This window comes from Pygocentrus nattereri, chromosome 15, assembly GCF_015220715.1.
Source record: "Pygocentrus nattereri isolate fPygNat1 chromosome 15, fPygNat1.pri, whole genome shotgun sequence".
Classification (NCBI taxonomy): Eukaryota; Metazoa; Chordata; class Actinopteri; order Characiformes; family Serrasalmidae; genus Pygocentrus; species Pygocentrus nattereri.
In genome coordinates, this window is record NC_051225.1 from 37,120,758 (window position 1) to 37,145,293 (window position 24,536).

Sequence of the window (24,536 nt, forward strand, 5' to 3'; positions counted from 1 at the left end):
CATTGTTAAATCACAACAACAACAAAAAATGCCTGCTCTGATTATACGGTATAGTGCTACATGTATGAATACAGAGATAAATATAGCAGTATTGTATATAGCATGTCCAGGATAGGCTCCAGCACCCCCGCGACTCAGAAGGAGAAGCAGCTTAGAAGGTGTGGGGGTGTGTGTGTGTGTGTAGCATCAATCCATCCCTAGAAATCGGGGCACATATGATGCATTACACTGCACTGCTTACACAATACTAGCAGACGGCCTCAAAAACACCTTAGTCATCACATAAGTGGCTTACTTAAAGTTTGCAAAATGATGAGGCTTCACTTACAACTCCTCTCCTCCTGCTCTCTATAGGAGCCAAACTGTTACAACAATTGACGAGAAGAGAACAATTAGTTCACTCGTTTGAGGTCATCATTGGTAACCCTAAAGCTGCTGGGATACCATCACTTTAGCACTGTACGGACACATAAGAGCAGACTCTCATCAAGCATATTCACACGTCCTTGCTCTGGAGCATTAGTTTTGAAACTGCAATCCACTGACTACACTTCACTTCTGAGTGCTTTCACAGTGTCCAACTAAAAGCTTCAAACTTGACACCAAAAAGCAAAAAGCTTCTAGCCAAAAGTGGAGGAGAAAGCCCACTTGTGCCCACAGCACTGCCATCCTGAGTATTATTATTAAGCTTTTAATGCTGGCCACTTATAACTGGAATATTAGGTCAGTTGTAATTATGTATTTTATACTGCTAGAAATTTGCACTGTGACCGTGCTATAACCCTTGCTGTAAAAGGGAGGGTGCTGTACAGGACAAAACCTTTGACAAGAGCGCCATCTAGTGGACCGCTAATCAACTGTGGCAAGCCACAAAGACTAAACTTAGCATGGTCCTGTTTTCCAATAACTCAAAACAATACTGATCCTAGTACAATAAGGCAAAGAGGTTTAACTTGAAATGTGTTGAAGAAAATCAATCAAAATAATAAGTCACTATAAGTTATTACATGAAATGGTTACACACACACACACACACACACACACACACACACACACACACACACTTTTTAAGCCGCTTTGCCCTCAGGGTCATGGGGGGTGCTGGGGCCTATGAAATGGTTATAAATAAACGTAATTTTTAAAGTTCATTAATGGCAGGAATGTACATGCAGGACATTGGGAGGGAAAGCAGTCACTAAAGAAACCATAATATTTTCAAATTTACCACTATTTTATCATTATATTATGATATAAAAACTCAGAAGACGTGTGTAGGTTCACTGGCGGTTTTGGATAATAAATAAAATGGCTATATTTGTGTAGACCCCTGGTGACCCCTGGTTCCTATCACCACCACTGTAAAGAAACCTAGAGTCTCTACAATCAACCATATCACACCAAACCACTTTGAATGACTCTACATCTTGCCACTTGCACAGAAATTTCCCATTTTCATGGCCTACTATTATTTACAACTAAAATTGGACTTGATTGCTTTGATAAACATCAGACACTTTTTATCCATATGATTCTTTCCATTTGAAAAATTTCAGGCACGCTCAGAACATATGGTGCAAACGAAAAACAGTCATTAACAGGTTAATCTCCCTTTTAAAGCACTTAATAAACCTCCTTTTTAAAAGCATGCTATACAAATAAAAATGTCTTTTTTATGCATAACAGTGCACCTGTGTAATTGTTGTAAGCAGAGATGGCAACTTTTATTTTATACAAAACCAACCCTGAAACCTTGAGTATCAAGGTTTAGCGTTCCTTCACAATTTTATCATAATCGCGCTTCCCCCACTCCCCCCACCCTGACTCCATCCAGCATGTTCTGTTGATAACTGAGTGATGCTGATTTATACCTGCAGTGTAAAATGTGCTGTGATGCGACTGCAATATGTGCACACAATGCAATACATTTGCTTTAATAACAATGCAGTTAATCACACAAACCTGTAGCTCCGCACACCAACTCACTCATGGAGTCAGAGCTCCAAACAGAAATTAGCTTAAGGAGCCTCTGGCATGAAAAGAATGAAGAATTAGGCACCAATAGCTTTTATAAGAGTGCCAAATAACACTATGCAAAAAAATAAATAAATAAAGCTTTTCAACGCCTCAGATCAGCTCTGTAATTAAGTATCTCTGCCTTCCACCTGATGATTTTCACACGTTATCATACGTCTTCAACATCCAGTCTGCTTTTTTCATTAACAAGATCTAGGAGGTGAATTTGGTGAAGTTCTTCACATGCTATCAAGTAGGCTGTGATGAATTTCATTTTAAGCTCTTTGTCGGCTGTTTTTTTTTCGCATGCACAAGAGACAACAGGCTATGGGAACTTCTTAAGAGCACTCTTCGCAATCGTGTGATTATTTATATATTTATATATTGGGGCAGTCGTGGGCTGGAGGTTAGGGATCCGGCCCTGTGACCGGAAGGTTACCGGTTCGATCCCCAGTGCCGACAGTCCATGACTGAGGTGTCCTTGAGCAAGACGCCTAACCCCCAACTGCTCCCCGGGCGCCGTGGATAGGGCTGCCCACCGCTCCGGGCAAGTGTGCTCACTGCCCCCTAGTGTGTGTGTTCACTAGTGTGTATGTGGTGTTTCACTTCATGGATGGGTTAAATGCGGAGGTGGAATTTCCCCGTGGAAATTTTGTGGGATCAAAAAAGTACCACTTAACTTAACTATATACGTTTGACTCTTACCGTGTTTATTCAGGCTCTTCTCTGAAATCCACTTTTCCCAGCTATATCTTTGTTTTTTAACAGAATATTCAATATACTCTGCTTTACATAATCATACCTGAGCCATAGAAATTCCCAAAGCCCTGAAATGTCTTTCTGCGGTTGCATGAAGTGCTTGAAGTGGACGGTTGTTCAAGTACTTCTTTGTGTGCGTCTTTCAACAGTTCACTGGTCCTGAGTCAGACTGGGGTCGAGCAGATTAAGATTAAGATTAAGTGACTCTTATTAGTCCCACAACGGGGAAATTCCACTTCCGCATTTAACCCATCCGTGAAGTGAAACACCACATACACACTAGTGAACACACACACTAGGGGGCAGTGAGCACACTTGCCCGGAGCGGTGGGCAGCCCAGTCCGCAGCGCCCGGGGAGCAGTTGGGGGTTAGGTGTCTTGCTCAAGGACACCTCAGTCATGTGCCGTCGGCTCTGGGGATCGAACCGGCGACCTTCCGGTCACGAGGCTGGTTCCCTGACCTCCAGCCCATGACTGCCCCCCAGATGACCTCTTAAGGTCTGACTGTTATTTTTCACTTTGCCATCTCCTGGGCGCTGACGTTCACTGAAAAAGGCTTGTCCCGGCTCATCTGCTTTGTTTATCACGTTTTGCTGCTCTGGTTGAAATCCTTCCAGCACACAGGCGTTCTTAACAGGCCGACGCATCCATGTGACGCTGTAGTTTATCAGCTACATTTTAAGTTGATAAAATGATAAAAGAAAATACTTCAAAACAAAAAAGTAATAAATACAGAAAAATACTAATAAATAGTTACCCATGGAAATATAGTAACGATCCAAAGTTGATGATCCTGTCGTCACTGGCGAGTTAATTTTATTACTCGCAAATTAATAAATGTGGTTGCAATTGCAACCATTTCAGTCACAGTCTGGAGCCCTGGAAGCGCATGGTTCAAAAGGCTGAGTGAAACAGTGGAATCGCTGCTAAAGGAAGGCTTTCAACAATATGACGTTACAGGTTTCACTCTTTACCACTCACACGGCCCATAAAGCGCACATTTAGACCCATGCATTTAGTTTTGTACATAATACATGAGCAGAATCCACCCGATTTGCCCCTGAAACTGACGCAAAAGCCCAGTACATTGGATCCAAAGCAGGGTGGAGCAGAATAATGGTAACAAGGTATTTAAAAAAAAAATGTTTTGGTATTTAAAATTTATGGTGTGTCTGAATGGCCAAATAAACACCTTCCACCTAGTTACAACTGAGAATGCACTGATTGGTGGTTTGAGAGCTAATCGACAAGCAGCGCTGACAGAAAGCGAGAAGAATCAGAGACAGGAAAACCCTCAGAAAAACTAAGCATGATAGCAGCTCAATGCCAGCTAAAAGCTACGCCCACCACAGAACATGTTTAATTTCAGTTTTCACTCTAACACCACTCACTCGACTCTGCTACCCTCTAAACAGAGGTTGTTTCAACTTGGAACCAAGCCTGTGCTGCGGTGTGTGGCGTATTTGGTCTGCTAACTAAGTTATCGTTAGTTTAACCAAAATGCTGCAGTGCCAAACACAACACAATGAGGTCAATTCAGGCTTTCTGCCACTCCAGCACCAGTCACTCCACTTTGCTCTCTCAGACATTAGCTTGTATCATCTACACTTGTTTCAGCAGAGCAGCAGTTGGTCAGAATCAAACTTCTACTGAGATGTGCAGCATTAACATTTACTTAGCCAATCAGGCTACAGATCCAAACGACACGACAGGACGGGTTTAATTTCTCCTTTATGTGCGTTCACAGTTACGTGAATTCAGTTTCTCATCTTTGAATAATTTTAATCGAAGCTTGTTTTGGTACTAGTTAGCCAGAATTAAATACGTTCGGTGGTGAGCAGAGCTTTCATGATCAAGTTTCAAGTTTATTTGTACTTTGCACTTTTTACGCATTGAAACGCTTGTTGTGAGGCTCAGGTAATCACTCTAAGAAAAGTAAATAAGTAAAAATAAAATAATCTTAATGGGACGACACTATAGAAATGAAACTTGGATATAACTTAGTCAGTGTGCAGCTTGTATAGCAGTGCAGATTTACTGTCCTCTGAGAAGAACTCAACACACAGCCGTTAATGTCTGAATAGCTGGCAACACAAGTGAGTCCATCTCACAGTGAACGTGTCCAAATTGTGCTCAGTGTCAATATTTTGTATGACCACCATTATTATCTAGCACTGCCTGAACCCTCTTGGGCATGGAATTCACCAGAGCTGCACAGGTTGCTACTGGAATCCTCTTCCACTCCTCCATGATGACGTCACGGAGCTGGTGGATGTTAGACACTTTGTGCTCCTCCTCCTTCCCGCTTGAGGATGCCCCACAGGTGCTCAATTAGGTTTAGGTCTGGGGACATACTTGGCCAGTCCATCACCTTTAGCTTCAGCAAGGCAGTCGTCATTTTGGAGGTGTGTTTGGGGTCGTTATCAAGTTGGAAAACTGCCATGCGGCGCAGTTTCTGAAGGGAGGGGATCGTGCTCTGCTTCAGGAGGTCACAGTACATGTTGGAATTCATGTTTCCCTCAATGAACTGCAGCTGCCCAGTGCCGACAGCGCGCCATCATGCTTGACTGTAGGCAAGAGACGGTTGTCTTGGTACTCCTCATCAGGGCACCACCACACATACTGGACACCATCTGAGCCAAACGAGTTTATCTTGGTCTCGTCTGCTTGTCTTCAGCAAGCTGTTTCTGGGCTTTCTTGTGTGTCAGCTTCAGAAGAGGCTTCTTTCTGGGACAACAGCCATGCAGACTGAGTTGATGCACTGTGCGGCGTATGGTCTCAGCACTGACAGGCTGACCTCCCACTTCTTCAACCTCTGCAGCAATGCTGGCAGCACTCATGCGTCTATTTTTGACCTGAACTCGTGGACTCAACTTCTTTGGTCGACCCTGGCGAGGCCTGTTCTGGGTGGAAACTGTCCTAGAAAACCACTATATGACCTTGACCACTGTGCTATAGCTCAGTTTCATTGTGTTAACTATCTTCTTATAGCCTAGGCGTCTTTGTGGAGAGCGACAACTCTATTTCTCACATCCTCAGAGAGTTCTTTGCCATGAGGTGCCACGTTGAATGTCCAGTGGCCAGTATGAGCGAATTGTACCCAAAACACCAAATTTAACAGCCCCGCTCCTCATTCACACCTGGAACACTGTAACTCTAACGAGTCACATGACACCAGGGAGGGACAAAGACGCAACTGGGCACAAATTGGACGTGTTCATTATGAGGTGGACTCACTTGTGTTGCCAGTTATTTAGACTGAGTGCTGAGTTCTTTAAATCTGTACTGCTATACAAGCTGCACACTAAGTTATATCCAAGTTTACTGTACATTTTAAAGTGACTTAGTATTATTGCTCTTTATAGTGCTAGCTAAGCTAATGCCAAATTTCGCAACTGTGAGACAGATGGTTTGATATTCACTCAATATTGGCTTGCAAATCATGCATGGTGTTTGCTTATCTGGTGACCATGCAAGCAAACTAAGCTTTTCCTTATTATTTTCATCCTGAAATGGCAAGTCGAGACAGCACAAATGCAACACTAATGCTTTCAAATCACTCAAATGTTTGTTTGTTTTTTTTAATACCCCCTAGCCTGATAATACAATATACTGCAGTAATATTTGGAGACAGTTTAAATGCACAAAACAAATGGATATTGCCAAACTCTAGCCCAGAGTGTGTGTAAGCATGCAGACTGCCTACCTGAAGCCCCAGCTGTCAATAGCACTGGCAAACACCACATTGCCCTGATCCGGGCTGAAGTACAGGTGTGAATCGTCCGTCTCCTCAAGGCCTGCACTCCAGTCATAAACCAGCTCTCCGCTGCTGGGCTCCGAAAGGGCCTCCTGTACCTCCACCTCCTTCACCGCTCGCTCCTCCAGAACTTTAGAGGTGAATAAAGTGCCCGTAACAGCATTCACCTGCAGAACAACAACACACCACGCAATAATACATGAGAGGGATATACTCTAGGGTGCTGTAGAGGCTGCAGGTGATCATACCACCCATTACACCAAGAAATAAGTTTATTTACAATGTGAGAAGAAAAAATAATAATTCATACAGTGAAACCTCATTTCAAGTCTATCTGACATTACTCCACATGGTTTGAGGCAAGTGAGTGATTGCTTATGCTAACTGGGTTAAAAGAACTAAAGAACACAAGCAAACTTAAGATAATTACCATGTCTTGTTTGACCAACTACATCGGAAATAAAGGCGAGTGTGGTGTGGTACAGCAGATCACCTGTTCCAGAATTTTCTGCAGGTGCGTGTAGGCCTCCTGAGGACTGAGCTTCAGCTCTATGATTAGCCGATCGATCTTATTGATGACAAGCACGGGTCGGATGTTCTCCAACCATGCCTGCCGCAGCACTGCCTGAGTCTAGAGGAGGAAAAAAAAAAAAGAGGACTTAGCATCTTCACTTGTGACTCTTTTGACCAGACGTAAAGCTTTTCATCTGATTTGTGAAGAATCAGTCTGTAAGTGCTGTGGGGCTCTTGCCCTTCCAGCTACATGTTTTCCAATTGTGTTAAAAGAAATTTAATCATTACAGGGGTTGTTTTAAAGCGTTCATACATGCGTGAATGTCAGTGTGCCAGCTATTGTGAGTTAGATTGGATGTTTTTTTTCTCCTTGGGTTTATCTGCATAGTGTACAAGGCCGAAAAGTTAGGCTCCACACACACACACGCACGCGCACGCGCACACACACACACACACACACACACACACACACACACACACACACACACAGATCAGATGGGCATCTATCACCTCAATTGAAGACATTTCATCTGCTCTGATGATATGGCTTGTCTCATGGCTGATTAAGTGGCATTTTGGATATGCCACTTATAGATTAGAGACAGAGAGAGAGTTGAGGAGTAAGGGGGAGAAAGGTGGTGGCTTTGGCTCATTTTTTGGGAGAAAAAGGCTGCAGGTGGGGACTCGTTCACCTGTTGTGATGGGGCTTTAAAGGCTTTCAAGCCAATTTCATATATTTTTCCTTTCACCTTCACTAAACTTTTCATTTTTTTTTTTTTGATTGTCTTGATTTTTATTTCCCATAGTTTCTTTCAATATCATAAAATGGATTTTTGTCCAGCGGTTTCATCCAATAAACTGGCAAAACTCCTTTTGGACATTTTTTCCCATTTTTCACAATCTTACACTTCTTACTTTCTCAATTCGCATTGCCTACCATAGACTCCTATTACTGAGTCTGGAACTGTGTTAACTACTAATTTCTGCTAATCAACAAACCAGGGAAAAAATGGATAAAAGTGGCTAAAAAAGAAGTTATAAAAAAACATTAAAAGCTCTAAAGCTGAGCGGTATGATGAATTACGTGACGATATGCTTTTCTAAGTATACTGTGGATATTACCAACCACACGTCCTATTAAAAAGAGAGCATAATTAGTTCCCTTTGACTGAATTTAGTGCTGTGTGGTTAAATGCTGACTGAATCAATCATTTTTGACAGTACTACTGGTAGCAGACGTCAGAAAAAATAAATATCATGGCACTTCGTCAAAATCTGTTGCAGTATTATCACGTTTTTACCATACACCTCTGCTCTACACCGATTCAAAGTTAGTCAAAGTTTGGCCCAAAATTCACTTACACAACTTATCTTTGCTGATTAACTGCACCAGCAGTGATACTACTACTAATATTAATAATAAATATCTATATTTAAAGAGGACATCTCGTATGAGTGGCAGTGCAAAGTGTTTTATAACCAGTTGAGAAAGCCAATAGAAGAAATTATAATTATATTCAATTAAAGTCATATAAGAATTTCAATTAAATACTAAATTAAAGAGCTTGGCTGTATTTTAGAGTTATTTTAGAGTTACTGACCGTATTTTAGAGGTTTTTTTTATTTAATATTTGAAGAGATTTTTAATTTTATTAATAAAATAAAAAATCAGATGTTAAACTTTCCGATCACACTGTTTACTACCCAGTACATGAAGTCTACACAGAGACTAAGCTGCTTTGAATTGTTACTGTGATGTTACGAAAAACAGACTTGCAACCCCATTTCCCAAAAAGTTGGGATGCTGTGAGAAATGTAAATAAAAACAAAATGCAAAGATGTGTAAATCAAAGAGAACACAAACACTGAAACTGAGAAATTGTATTGTTTTTGAAAAATACATGCCTTATTTTTGCCAGCACGTTCCAAAAAGTTGGGATGAGGGCAAAAAAAATGCTGCTAAAATTGTGTAATGCTTTCAAAAAACAAAAAAAAAAAAACCACATGGTGGTTGATTGGCAACAGGTCGGTACACATGAGTGTTTCAGAAGTAAAGATGAGGAGGAGTTCACCACTCTGTGAAAGACCGCCCGATCAAATGGTGCAACAATTCAAAACTAACATTTCTCCACATGAAATAGTAAAGAATTTTTGCTTTTTTTATCATCTACGGTGCATAATAACATTAAAAGATTCAGAGCATCTGGAGAAATCTCTGTATGTAAAAAAACAAGGACAAAAACTAGTATTAGCTGGCCGTGATCTTTGGGCCCTCAGATGTCACTGCATTAAAAACAAACGGTCTGTAGTGGAAATCACCGCATGGGCTCAGAAACTCTTCTGAAAACCAATGACTGTGAAAACAGCTCATCACTGCATCAACAAATACTACTTAAAACTCTAAAACACAAAGAAGAAATTATATATAAACAGGATCCAGAAACGCTGCCACCTTCTCGGGGCCCAAGCTCATTTAAAATGGACAGAGGGGAAGTGGAAAAGTGTCCTGCTGTGGTCAAATCAACATTTGAAATTCTTTTTGGAAATCATGGACACTGAGTGGGCTAATGACCACTCAGCTTGTTATCAGTGCTCAGTTCAAAAGCCAGTATTTATGATGGTACAGGGGTCCATTAGTGCACACGGCATGGGTGACTGGCACATCTGTGAAGGTACCATTAAAGATGACTGATATATACATGCTTTGCCAACATACGCTGCCATCCAGGTGACGTCTTTTTCAGGGAAGGCCTATTTTAGCAAGACAGCGTCAAACCCCGTTCTGCAAGTATTATAACAACATGGCTCTGTATTAAACAGTGTTGTTAAAATAAAAGGTGATGAAACACAGTGACCCCCGTCCAAACTTTTTTGGAACATGTCATTGACATTGAATTCAAAATGGGCATATATTTTTCAAAAAACAATACAATTTCTCAGTTTCAACATCTGATTTGTTGTTTCTGTACAATTTTCAGTGAAATATAGGGTTTACATCAAATCACATCACATCAGATCCAACCCAACTTTTTGGAAATGGGGTTGTACATATATCCTCTTATACATGTACTGAAGCCCCTTCACAAGGGGTGTTTCCGCTCTGAGTGTTTGGTGAGTGAGGCACAGCCAATCAGAGTGGATGAATTTTATTTTGAGCTGGGGGGGTGAGAGGAGAGGACCACCCTACCCACTCAGAGAGAGTGATGACAGTTATGCTCTCTTGGATTCCCGGTCACAGAGGCGGCTGTGGCGTCACCAACTTTTAACATTTGCGCCACTCAGGGAGCCGGTAACTCTGACGTTGGACCAAACTACCACTTCGAGACTTTACCAACGACAAAGCCAAAAGACCTGCAGCTTCAAACCAACCAGGGGCGACCAGCTCGGAATTAATACCTGAGGACAAACTCCCTCGACTGCGTCCACCACCACGATGGCTCCGTCACACAGCCGCACCGCCGTGGACACTTCGGAGGAGAAATCCACATGGCCCGGAGAGTCGATCAGATTAATGAGGTATTCACTTTCCCCTGTGAACACACGTAATGATAAGCTAGTAGACGTGAACAGCACACTAACAAGGGTTCATTAAAGGTTCTATAGTAAAGAAATGGTTCTATATACAACCATGAACACTCAAAGAACACTGAATGAGAACCTGCTGTACAGGTTTCTTTAAAGAGAAACGTTTTACTACTAAATAGAACCCTTTAGAGTACTACACACTTAAAAACGACGGTTCTCCAAGACTTCTTTAGTAAAGGAAACTTCTATATTAAAACCACAAACAATCAAAGAACGCTTTGCATGATTAAATGGTTGTTTGCATGGTGAAGTGGTTCTTCAGACGGATGGAGATTGTGCTGTATATGGTTAGATATACTACCAAAAAGGGTTCTTCTATTGTACCAAGATCATCGTAACAATAGCAGAACCAATTTTTGTTGCAATATTAAACCCTTTTCAAAAAGGTTCTATATAGAACGATTTACAGCACTCTTTAATCTGCAATTTGAAGAAATTTTCACAATGCAAAAACCCCTTAATGATGCAAATGGGTCTTTGAGTACTCATGGTTCTATATAGAACCATCTTCTTTACTAAAGCACCCCTGAAGAACCATGGTGAGTACCTGCCGCATAGTGTAATGAAATGGCACTGGACTTCATGGTAATCCCTCGGATCTGTTCATCCTCCCGACTGTCCAGGTACCTCAGCTGAAAAAGAAACAGGAGAAGCTGAATATTAATAAAGTATTAAGAAAAATATGAGCCAGTGTTTGCTGTTTAATAGTAGTACATACCGTATAAAACATAGGATACAGTAGTATAACGGTAAACATACCTTCCCTGCTAAGCGAGTAGAAATGATGCCATTGCTTGCAACCAAACAGTCTGCCAGCGTTGTTTTTCCTATATGATAAAGTAGGAAAGTTGTGATGATCTACCTGCTCACTAAAACACGACTGCAGAACAATAAAGTCCTAAAACACTGAACGAAATCTTCCCAACAAACTGTTAAAAATATGCTTACCATGGTCAACATGAGCCAGAATACATATATTTCTTATGCTTGAAGTTTTCCTTTGCAGCCTAATGAGCTTTTCTAGACTTGTGTGTCCCATTCCGAAAACCTAAAAGCACAAAAAATAGTCAGTTGTCCTATGAAAGAGCTTAAAGGGGAATTCCACAGATTTTTCAAGATTTCATCATAACTCGACTTAACAGTTCATTATAGAGAATATTAGGCTACGTTTACACAGCAGGGAAAAGTGGCCTGAATCGGATTTTCTCACCAAATCCGATTTTTTTGTTTGGCTGGTCACGTCTTTTAAACGTGACCTGTGCGTGACCATCAGTCTGAACAGATCAGCTCCTAAACCGGCCCACAATGCTTCACTAGGCTCGTCCAGAGGTAAACAGTCATGAGAACGCCTGACGCTCCCGGAGCTTTCAGTGTCGTCTTCGCCAGCATCACAGGAGCGGTTATGAAGTTCCAGTGATTGACAGCTGGACTCATTACCCACAGTGTGTTTGAGTTCGCTGTAAAAAGGGCACGTTATTCGCTCACGGCTACTTCTTTGGTTCGTGTCCTCAGATTCTCAGGCCGGCTGCGCTCGGCCGTTTCGTTCGAAACCTGTTCAAACGCGGAGCGGCTGCGATGAGTGTCTTCTAGATTTTTTGGTACAGAAACATCAGCTTATATGTTTGAGCCTCAGCAGCGCGGAATTGTGATGAATGTTGAGTTGGACTGACGTAAAAGTCGCATGAATTCCGATCTGGCTGTTCAGACTGAGTCACATTGCCACAGATCGGATACGCATCGGATTGAAGCGCCACATATGAAAGCGTCTCAAATCGGAATTAAAATCGGAGAGTCCTGGGCTGGAGGTTAGACAGAGGTGGACGAAGTACACAAATCATGTACTGGAGTTAAAGTAGAGATACCCAAGGAAAAATATTCCTCCAGTAAAAGTAAAAGTCCTTACTCTAGACCTCAACTTGAGTAAAAGTACTAAAGTATTTGCCTTCAAATGTACTTAAGTATAAAGTAAAAGTACAGGGAGAACCGAGTGGCTCTGAAATCACTTTTTACACACAAGCAAAGTTTCAGTTTCAGATTACTTTGTAAATTAGTTACAAGTTGAATAAAAACTGGCTTTAAACTCAGGATCACATCGGTTCCATCGGTTCTCCCTGATGGAAACTGTTTACCTTCAGTGTTTTGTGCTTCTGATCATTTTAATAGACGTCAGCGTCACTAATTAATGACGTTCTATTAAAAGACTGGTTTACCAAGAGAGACGCTGGAGGACTTTCACCTGAAATGAGTTCATGAAGCCAGTCTGGTTATAAAAATGATAACAGGACCAGATCAGAGCCAGAATTACTCTTTTAGTACTTTTACTTTATACTTAAGTACATTTGAAGGGAAATACTTTAGTACTTTTACTCAAGTGGAGGTCTAAAGGGAGGAACTTCTACTTTTACTGGAGGAATATTTTACCTTGGGGGGTCTCCACTTTAACTCCAGTACCTGATCTGTTTACTTCGTCCAGCTCTGCTCACGAGGCACCTGCAGACACCTGTTGTAGCATTTAGCTTCAGTTTTCTGACATTCTGCTCACAAAGCGCAGCAATTTCCGCACTTTGGTGTCTTTAGTGTATTTAGTCTAACTCTTCAGGCTAAACAATAACTTTTAGTCTTTTAGTCAGCGCAGACAATAAACACTGAAATGCTGTTCAGTAAGAGCTTAGAGTCGAGCTTATAAATGTCTTATTATTAAACTATAACGACATGACAGTATAAGCACGTTAATAAGCATTAGGGCGTTATCTGACCTGTCTGACCTGTCTGTCTGTCTGTCTGACCTGTCTGTCTGTTTATATCCAAGCGCTCATTAAACGCCACCGCTTCGACAGCTGCCACGTTATTTTAACTACGCGTTGTTTATTGTAGTTTCTTTAAGCACGCGGCGTTTCTTCGTCACTGTCCGTCAAAACAAACCCGAGTCTGTTCAATAAGCAGCTGGAGAAACGCGGCGCCGGGGTCAGCAGCGCATACACACCTGGAGTCCGTGTCTCGGCTGGTCAAGCCGTCACTGCTCGGCCTGTAAACCGTCCACGCTCTTTAAACCGCTCACCCCGAGTCCGCGGCACAACCGGCGTTTATAACAGCTCATAACGCGTCACGTTGTAAACACGCTTCCACTACACGCTGCTCCATGTCTGCCCGAATTAAACACGTCAACTCGGACTTGTTAAACTAAGAGAGGAAGCCAAAAACGCGCATGAAAAAAGTGGAAATTTCAGGTTTAAAATAAAAAATGTTGAAAAACTTAAAGTCAAGCACAAAACGTGGGGTTTGCTGAGTGAAGGCAGAAATACTATCGGGTTCACAGTTTTTCAAAATAAAAGACCCCATAGGCGAACCTTACCGGCGTCGCTGCTGCGAAATTGCCACTTCAGCTTCATATTATTATTGTTGTTGTTATTATTATTATTATTATTATTGTTGTTGTTGTTGTTGTTGTTGTAACTATTTATTTAAATGACTGAATGAAATATCAGAATCAGAATAAACCTTTATTGGCCAGGTGTGCTACGCATACGAGGAATTTGGTTTGGTTACAGGAGCTCACGGTGCACAGTATCATACAGACATTCACATATAGGGAATAAGATAATATAATATAATATAATATAATATAATATAATATAATATAAAATACAATAAAAATAGTAATAATAATAATGTTATTTTTTTAAATAAAAAATGTATTTATTTATTAAATTACTCATATTTTATTATTTTATTTCCTAACTAAATACAACGTTGCTCCAGCAGCGCGATTTATTTTCAATAACTACAACCAGTACTAAGCGGCCAGCGTTTTATTTTTAAACAGAAACGCGCAAGTGGCTGAAAACGGCGAACTTCCTTTGCGAATATCGCCTGTGTTCCGAATCGAGACGTAGTCCCCTCTCTAGTGGAGTATTGCCGATGTCCTGACAACACGGCGTTTCGCTGCTACGTAGGGAGCCCGAGTTTGGTTTGAGACGGAGCCTTTTGTTTGTCGTTGCGTAGCGATGCCGAGCGAAAGGAACGCGCGCTGTCTCTCCTCCTATGAAAACCCCCGATTTGTGCGACGTCACGCGGCGTCGTCAGCGCCGTTACTAGGTGACGGTTTTGTTTGTTGCCGTGGAGACGCGGTCGGTGTGTTTGCTGTGCGTGTTTCGCGGCTCCGGTGGGAAACTTGGATAGAGCGGCTATAAAGAATGAAGCGGCTCTGCGTTTGTGAAATCTGCAGCTGCGGGTGAGCGATCGATTATTGATCGATTATTGTTTTCCTTTTTTTAGTGTTTATTTTTGCAGGTTTAGGCGGACACACAGAATGTATGAATAACTTATCATTTATATAAATAATTCAAGACAGGAGAGAAAAAAGCTCCGTTAGACTTTATTATATATAACTAATTCTTCTACTACAAATAGTCCTGACACTGAAGTTTAAAGTGCCCACCTATAGAATTAAAATACGTTAAATCAACTATTATTATTATCATTAATAATAATAATAATAATAATAATAATAAATTGACATCACAACAGACACCCCATCAAAACCCCACACACCCCACAGTCTTCTGAGTTCATATGGAGTTTTATTCCGGGACTATTTAGCCTCTCAGCACCCTACACGCGCCCCTCCATCACAAATAGATGTTTAATATTAGTTTGAAGTCAATTTCTCATTTCAAAACTGTGGGAAAACAGCGTCTCAGTCATCAGGCAGTGAATTCATCACCATTTCATGTAGTCACGTTCTGTGGGGGAGCTTTTAGAGGTGGACGTCTGGTTCCCATCACCGCCACTGTGAACAGTTCTGACTCGGTAAGTTTATCTAGAACACAGCGTTTCACACCGAACCGCTCTGAACGCCTCTGTTTACATTTTAACCTTTTACTCATGCAGGACGTTTGGAAAATGGGTGGAATTCCACTCTAATACATCTCCGAAGCTAAACTCTGCAGCTCCCCCGGAGCAGAGCAGGACTCAGCTGAGATGCATGAACCTGCCACCAGTTATCAACATATAATTATATTGATTTATTGATTGATATATTATTACAGCAGCTTCGTATATATCCAGAAGTTCCATAAAGGTTATTGATGAACTGATTCTGAAACTCGTGTTTCTCTGGTCTGAATCATCCACAGTCGCCACCGCTGCGCTCACCAGCCCACCGCGCTGTACAGGAAGGGCAGTGAGACGTGTGTGGTCAGCGAATATGTGGAGAGGTTTCCGGCCTACGAGAGCTGCCAGCCGCCCAAGAGCCTCAAACCCAAATACGAGTACAAGAGCGAGAGGAGCAGGATGGAGGGAACAACCACCTTCAAGTACACGACTCTCATCTGACCTACTTTACAGTCTGATTTACAGTTAGGATTATATGTTCGCACGGATTGTTGTTCTGATTATTAACAACAGTGATAAAAGATGAAAACAATGCGAAATAGTTCGAAGCGCTTACATGAACTAGGTCAGGGGCCGGACTCACAGGAGGGTCTTAAAGGTGTGTTAAAAGTTGCTCTTTTTATCTTATTCGTGTTGAAAGTTGGAAGAACAGGTGATTTTTTTTGGATATTCTATGTTCTTAAATGAGTTCTTAACTGTACAACAGCCTCACACTCATCTTAGGCTGAGAGAGTGGACGAGGTCAGTGTCTAAATCAACCATCAAACCCAGACGCTGCCTTTGCTGCTCCTCATCCTCATCCTCATCCTCATCCATAATAAACTCCAATTATTGCGTTTTCTGAGAGGAATTTTTTCCCGTCGACTGTTTCTTCCACCATGACCACTAATTCTTGTTTGCAATTTTTTAAAAACAATTTGTTTGATGTTTGACCGGCGACCTGTCCAGGGTGTATCCTGCCTTCCACCCGATGACCGCTGGGATAGGCTCCAGCATCCCCCCGCAACCCTGAGGGGGAAGCGGCTTAGAAAATGGATGGAAGGATGGATGTTTGATGTTTTTTGGTCCTCTGAATGGATCGAACTAGATAATGGAAATAACACCCCCTTAAATGACCAAAGCCCACCAGTGAAGTTTTATTACACTCTTCTATAGCCAAAAATAGCTGAGCTAGTTTGCTTTGAAGTCCCTGTAGTCACTGAATTATGAGCCTTAGTATTTAATAAGCCCGGGATTTTAAAGGTTGATGCACGTTCAAAATGTATCTTGCAGCGTTTATGATACGTGGTAAAATGCAACGAGCCAACATAAGAAAAAAAATTGGGAAAAATTATTAAGATTGTATTCATATATAAATATATAATCTTAATTAATCTCAAATTATAATCTCATAATCTTAAATTATATAAGAACCTTCGGCAGGTTTTTCTTAAGAAAGCTGTTGAGAATCCGGCCCCAGGTATCTACAATCAGCACAATATACAGGAGTTGTAACACTGGGGAGCGATGACGCGGCGGACGCACATGCTGAGAGAAGCGAGATTTATTTGGGGCAAATCGGTCCAGGGTCAGAGAGCCAACATGGATGGAACGGGGGACAGACCTGACGAAAAGAAACACAGAATAAACAGAGACCAGAAGAATGACGCTAAACAAGACAATACCAACAATACAATACAAAGACCAGCAAACTAACAGGGGAAAACACAGGGCTTAAATACAGAAACAACGAGGGTTAACAAGACACAGGTGGATAACAGGTGAGAACAATCAAGGGCGGAGTCAAGAAACAAGGGGGCAGGACTGGGAAGAAGCAAAACAAGAAATCACAGGGACCAGACCACAACAAAACGAAAGCACATGGAGGACTGGGAGGGGCCAATCGTGACAGGAGTTAATAGTAATGAATATTCATAATGCACTGAAGTGTTGTTACAAAGGAAAAGAGGATAAATAGAGAATTACAGGCATGTGCAAAAATGTAGGCACCCCTGTTCTGCATGCAGGTTTTGTTGTTAATAATTAACACACTCCTCACAATTTAATACACAATTATTGTTTACTTACTGAAAACACATTAAAGTTAAAAATGAAATGTGGCTTTGTTTGCAATATTTATATCACGTCATTCCGGACTGGATTATGAATGTCATCTTATATATAGAGGCGTATTGATATGCATTTGATATTAGGGTCATTATGCAGAGTAATGAAACTGCATGTAAGCACAGAAACACAGAGTACAAAATAACTACAAGGTTTTAGACAAAGAATCAAATTGAGCAAACAAAACACGGAGCAGCCACAGAATCACTACATATAAAGAAGTGTAGACCAGACCACCATGAGCTGAAACTGAGGGCTTAATATAGGCTGCAAACAATAGGGAACACCTGGGAGAGGGAGGAGACATGGACTACAAGTAGATGAGAATCCTAATAGGGAAGGCTGGAAAAAGGGCGGAGCAAAAGAAACAAAACAAAAACAAAAGCACAGGGAAAGAAATGGGTGCACTCAGGAGGACAATGGAAAAAATGTGACAATTAGCTTCACACAGGGAAGGTAAAAGTCCTGAAACTTGTGCTGCTGTTACTGCCTCTGTTTGTTCCCGCTTGCTGTAGGTCTGATTTCATTCCATATGAGGTCAGCCGGCGTCCCGGCAGACAGCAGGCTGACTACCAGCCGAATCCAGGCGAGATCGACCTGGGAACGACGTACAAACAGGACTTCAACCCTTACCAGCTTCAGCCTGTGGCTCCGCTGAGGCCAAAGGAGAGGGTACGGGTCACCAATGGTAAACTGAACACAGTGCCCACCTACAAAGGTAACTGAGCTGCACAATATAACAGCAGACAGTATTTTTATTAATGGCCCAACATTTGAATTACAGACAGTAATGGCAACCAATAACTAATAACCTGAAAACTGAGCCTCGGGCAAGAATGCTTACACTACATTGACCTACTTTTGTAAGAGCAATTCTTTGAGTAACTGCCATGTTTGTGTCATGTCAGGTGTATTTTTCATTCATTCAGGTACAAACATTGTAAATTGGGGAGCAATGATGAGGCGGACACAAATGCTGAGAGAAGCGAGATTTATTATGGGCAAAGTCCAGGGTCACAGAGCCAACACATAGAGAACGGGGAACAGACATAACGAAAGAAACACAGGATAAGCAAACAATGGAAGCCGGAATAAACAAAGACCATCAAGGAACTAGGGAAAACACAGGGCTGAAATACAACAGGGATAATGACGGTTAACATGACACAGGTGGGAAACAGGTGGTTACAATCAGGGGCGGACTCAAGAAACAAGGGGGCAGGACAGGGAAGAATCAAAACAAAGAAAGCACATGGAAGACAGGGAGGGGCCAATCGTGACACTGAGATTGTAGAGATTGAGACTTCCAAGGAGACTGAGATTTCCAAGGTGTGGGAATGAGAAGTCTTAGCCACGACTTCGTAAATCATACGAATGATATAAAGCTATAGCTATGACTCAACAGGAGAGGAAATTTGACAATTTTGTCATAGGCCTGACTGAATAAAATAATAGTCCTAACCATGACTTTGTATGTCTTATTTTTAAAAGGCACACTAAAAAAGAGAAACGATGTTTCTCCCCCTTCAAAACTGGTTGTGCATTTTGTTATTTTTTTTATAGAGGATTTTCGTCCATGGGAAATTAGCAAGCGGGAGTTAGCCAAACCAGACGTGGCATACCATCCACCTTCTGGGAAGTTTGGGAACACCACAACATTCCAGGATGATTTTGTCCCAAGAGGCATGGTTCCTCGAGAGACCTTCAAGCCCCCAAACATAGCCAAAGTGTCTGGTGCTCCATTTGAAGGAGTGACCAGTAACCAGCTCTCCTATGTTCCTCACCCTGTGGAGCCTCGCTTTGTCAAAGCACCAGAGGAGTATAAGCCCAGCGACCAGCCTTTCCTGGACCTCACCACTCATCGGAGGGACTTCCAGGTAGGGAGGGGAATTTTGTAGACACCTTACACTTCAGTTTTAATTCAGGATGCCAAAATATGATCACAAAGTGATTATTTGCATATCTTACCTTTTATTTTGACCATTATTGATGCTATTCTATTAAAGCCTTTATGCATGAGCCTATATAAGAGTCTGATTCTGACATTTTATGCAAAATCTTCCAAAAGAGAATCACAATGCATCTAAGAATCAATTTTCCCTTTCCTTCTACCAGGGCCTTCCAGGACAGATGCCCAAAAGCTGCAAGCCTGAGCGAGTAAAGATGTCCTCTGAAGCACCCTTCCAAAGAAGCACCGAGTTCCGTGAGAGCTTCCAGCAATGGCCAGTCTCTTTACCACAACTCCACAAGTCTGTGGAATACGTGAGTCCCACCGCAGACATGGATTTGAGCACCACCACCAGAACCACCTATGTCAAGCATGAAGTCCAGCCCTTCGTTTCCTCTAAGCCTTTCTCCAGGCCGACCCATTCCTCAGCACCATTTCAAGGCAACACCACCATGAAGGAAGACTTCAAGCCCTGGGTTTCAGCCCGGCGCCTGGACGTCATCCGCATGCCGGAAGAGATCAGGAGAGCCAGTGGGAAGATGGAGGACTTGACTACTTTCAAGGCCCACTTCATCCAGCACCCGCTGCAGCCTAACGTCAGTTACAAGCCCCTGGCCGCCCCTATGAGAGCTGATGCCCCACTGGAAGAAAGCACCATGTACCGCACTGAATTTACCCCAAAGAAGATCAGTGTGTGTCCAGCCAGCTTTGAGTCCCCACCTGGTTTCCTCTTTCAGGATATCGATGAAAGAGGTCACAAGTTCTTCCGCAGGGTGTCAGAACAAGACAAAATCCAGGTCCAGGCTCCTAATGCAGTGGCTGTGATGTCTTAAGGACGCCTTCAGTAAACACTCACAATCGATCTCTCTGAATCTTTATTGTATGCGTCTAGAAAAGTGTTTTAAAATGCTGAACTTTTAGAAAGTTTGGCCTTAAGGAATGTGGTCAACCAGCTAAGACCTTTGGTGTCACTTCTTTAGCTTTGTGCTGGAGCTACAAGGCAAGTGTAATAAACTGGCCTAACAGGTAATGAAGCTTATAGCTTCATAACTTTACACTAATCTTGGAAGCCTGATTTCTGATTTTTGTTAGAAAGCCTGATAGATTTTGTTTTCTTTGACAGGAATGGGCCAAAAGTTGTTTTAGCTTTTGTTAGGATGGTGCTGCACCTAAAACAGACCCAATTGTTTTACAAAGTCTCAGCATCCACAGGAGCTCCTATGTCAGTAACACCAAAGAAAGTCTTGGAATATGTTTGTGGATAACTGTAGAAGGATCAGTAGCCTTTGCTACTTTCCAAGTTCCAAAGCCTAAGCTGCAGCCGAGGTAGTCAGCATTTCTTGGCAGGCTGTTCCAAAGTAAAGGACCCTTTGTATGGAGCCTAGAAATGCAGCCTATATTGTGTGTGAGTGATTTCAAGGATGTCAGAGGCATCCTTCCAGGCCTTTCCTTCCGTTACCGACAGTTATGTGTGCAGGAATGATGCAAAGGAAAAAAAAAACGAGCACCACGAAAATGATGTAGGCGAGACGTTGATAGCACTGATTATACGAAGGCTCCTCTTCAGTGTTGACTTACACACGCTCTGAGCAGGCTAGGCTGGCATCACTTCTTACTTACAACTCAATACATTTAAAAACATCAAATTTAATTTAACATTTAATTTCTGCCGTTTTTCGAATGGTTTTGTGCTACATGAGGGATTGCGAGAATCTCAAAGGATACACTTGAGATAGTCAGGTGACTAACTAGCATTTAACCTTATAAACAAGTTTGTTTCATGTCAAACTGATAAAAAACGGTGAACAGAGGTGTTGACACATGTGGCAGTGCTGATAAATTTCCAAAAGTGTTGTCCACCTCAGATTTGTGTTAGTCTTTGGGTGGAGTGTGTGAGGTTAGCATCATTCTAACTGCATGTCAAAATCATCACACGCTTCAAACTGTGTGGAATTATTATCTCTGATACAGTGTTATCTATAAACATGGGATAAAGTATGTTGCGTAGCTAACAGTAACAGCAGCACTTACTGGCTACATTAGCTTTGTAGCTCTAGTGCAAAACCGAAGAAGTACATTTCGGACACCAAACAGGTCTCATCTGATTGACTACATTTGGGGGAAGAGGGTCAATTATGTATATTTAATTTTTGACCTAACCATTATGTTAACCCATAATTAGTATTTATGATATTTTACAAGCTAGATCTAAATCAAATTACGACACGTGATTGGGGGAAAGTATTTGACAAGTTACCAAATAAGACATGAGCTTTTTAAACCTTCACACATCATGTTGGCACTTACGATATCAATAAATGAAGGGAGGGGTTTCTACTGCACTAATTCTCCATACAGGCCTTTCAGAACACATGGCGTATAACTTATGCCCTTTCCAGATGGGATTAAATTTGCATGGCGTTCTGCGATAATTTCCTTTTTTACAGGCGCTCCTCTGTGATTTTATTGCGAGTCAGAGATTTACTGCCTCAGTAAAAATTCTCAGGCTGAATTACCTCCTGTCTTCAGTCAACTCAGCACTGCTCTGATCATTTTAGTCCCGTGCTTTTCCAGACAGATGTCATCTCATGTTGGAAAAATGATTGACTGTTCCTAGTTACTGTATGTGCAGTGGGTGGTACTGTTGCCTTACTGCAAGAAGGGCTTGGGTTCGATTCCCCGGGTGGGAGACCAGTGTCCTTTCTCTGTGGAGTGTCTGCATAGGTTTCCTCCAGGTGCTCCAGATTACTAGCATCACAGGCCAAAGACATGCAGTCGAATCTTGGACTGATGGACTGGTGGCCTGTCCCAGGTGTGTTCTGTCTTGCATCCAGTGACTGCTGGGATAGGTTCCAGCACCCTCCCCTCCGCTATGACCCAGGAGGATAAGCAGCTTAGATAGCATGTGTGTAGTTACCCTATTTGGTCTCCTAGCATGCATATCCGAGACCCTCGCCCTGATATTAAACACAAACCAAACAAAGTGTTTTTGCCTCTTGGATCCCTTAAACACAATGTTGGGAACGGAGTGTGATCAGTGTGATGTCAACATCTTTGTTTGTAGAAAATACAACCCACTAGGAGCTCACTCGCCCTGCAGCACTTTCTTGCTGTCTGGATATGAGTTGTATCACAGAGGAGACGTGTAAAAAACATTTTACAGACGTCTCACTAATAAACAAATCCACTCCAAATACAGGGATTTAGACGCCTGCGATTTGAACCAAGTTTGAAAAAGGAAGCAAGTCTCACTCATAAAGCTTTTCACACATTATATATTATAAAGAATAACGTGCTGTCTTCTCTTTTGATCTGAATTACAAACCAACAACAAAAATGTATTAGTTTGTATTTGTGCACCCAAAGGTGCAGCTGGGTGCAGTAATTTTAGTACTGTATTTCATTAACATTGACACGTAATTCAACTTGGATATGTTTATGAATGAATCATAACGAAGATTTAAAAGGTGCTGGTTTTAAAATCTGTTGGTGTGAATTGTGAAAATATCAATACAAAATACTTAGAAAACAACATGAAAACATCACAAAATACATTCTCTAAAAGATTTACTGCACTGTAAAAATGATTGCATTAACTTTTGAGTTAACAGAACAATTTAAGGTGATTTACATTTACGGCATTTGGCTGACGCTCTTATCCAGAGCGACTTACAATTTGATCATTTTCCACAAGTGTTAGTGTTAGGAGTCTTGCCCAAGGACTCTTATTGGTATAGTGTAGGTAGCTTGTCCAAACAGGGGATTGCACCCCAGTCTACAGCGTAGAAGGCAGAGGTGTTACCCACTACACTAACCAACCACTGATTGATTTCTGTATAATTGAGTGTTAGAGATGTAAACAGAGCATTTTGGTGTGAAATGGTTCAGATTTCTATACAGTGGTAGTGATAGGAACCAGGGGTCGCCATGACTGCAACACAAATATAGACATTTTATTTACTATCCAGAACCACCACTTAACCTAGACGAGTCTTTAGAGTTTTATATTGAATGTTGAAGATGCTAAAATTAGTTTTCTTTCAGACTATTTTGCCCCACAGTGCCCTGCATGTACCCCTCCACCCTGAACATGTTTTCAAAGAACGATTTTAGGCTAAAACTTTCTCAAAACTATTGAAAAAACTCGTACATCAGGCACATTTCACGTTCTAGCTTTTAGAGGTGGACGTCTGGTTCCTATCACCACCACTGTACGCTGTAATGCCGGGGAGCGTGGAGGCGGACGCAAGTGCGGAGATAAGCAACTTTTATTGTGGGCAAATCCAAAATCAGGGTCATACCGGTCTAAAGATGGCCAACACGGATAGATTTAAAGTCAGACACGATAAACACGACCAAACAGTACATCAAACAGTTCAGACAATTCAGACAATAACCAGACAGGGGAAAACAAGGGGCTTAAATACATGTAAACGAGGGACAGGTGGAAACACAGGTGGAGACAATCAGGGGCAGAGTCACTAAACAAGGGGGCTGGACTACAAAACCAAAACAAAGAACACTCGAGCTAAACCAAAACAACACGATCACATGGACAGGACTGGGAGGGGCCAATCGTGACATAAACTTTTCTGATTCTGTAAGTTTCTCTGCAACAGAGCATTTCACACCAAACCGCTCTGAACGACATCTTATTGACTGAATTATGCAAAAAGTTTTGCATAAATTGGTGTAGTTACCCTTCAAATGTTAAACACATATGTGCCAAAATATTATTTCAATGCATTATTACTTGAGTATGAAATAATAAATGAAGCACTTTGCCGTATGTACCTGCGATGAATACAACAAGAAGAATAAACTCTTTCAGAAAGTGTATTTATTGTCTTTTATGCTGTAACACAGAGAAATGTGTATAATGTTATTATTTCCATACAGTCCTCTCTCACCTCTCTTCCAAAACAGGCTTCATCGGCCTGAGATTTCTGGACGAGAGGTCATT

At 41.7% G+C, this 24,536-nt stretch overlaps 2 protein-coding genes across 2 annotated transcripts in view; one reads left to right on the forward strand and one right to left on the reverse strand.

Annotated features, from left to right (window-relative positions):
* The window catches only part of efl1 (elongation factor like GTPase 1), a 198,541-nt gene extending 184,644 nt beyond the window's left edge, over nt 1-13,897 (reverse strand). Inside the window, exons 1-7 of the mRNA XM_017699582.2 lie at nt 13,610-13,897; nt 11,575-11,674; nt 11,386-11,453; nt 11,174-11,258; nt 10,438-10,571; nt 7,022-7,159; nt 6,478-6,695 (exon numbers count right to left, since the gene is read on the reverse strand). Of these exons, the coding sequence (XP_017555071.1) occupies nt 6,478-6,695; nt 7,022-7,159; nt 10,438-10,571; nt 11,174-11,258; nt 11,386-11,453; nt 11,575-11,665 (734 nt within the window). The 5' untranslated portion in view covers nt 11,666-11,674; nt 13,610-13,897. The remainder of the gene's footprint in view (nt 1-6,477; nt 6,696-7,021; nt 7,160-10,437; nt 10,572-11,173; nt 11,259-11,385; nt 11,454-11,574; nt 11,675-13,609) is intronic.
* An 850-nt stretch (nt 13,898-14,747) lies between these two features.
* On the forward strand, nt 14,748-24,085 carry saxo2 (stabilizer of axonemal microtubules 2). Its single transcript, XM_017699584.2, has 5 exons — nt 14,748-14,857; nt 15,762-15,941; nt 18,141-18,343; nt 19,189-19,502; nt 19,741-24,085. Exons 1-5 carry the CDS (start codon nt 14,820-14,822, stop codon nt 20,404-20,406), a joined length of 1,401 nt encoding a protein of 466 aa, XP_017555073.1. The 5' UTR covers nt 14,748-14,819; the 3' UTR covers nt 20,407-24,085.
* Nucleotides 24,086-24,536: the final 451 nt, after the last annotated feature.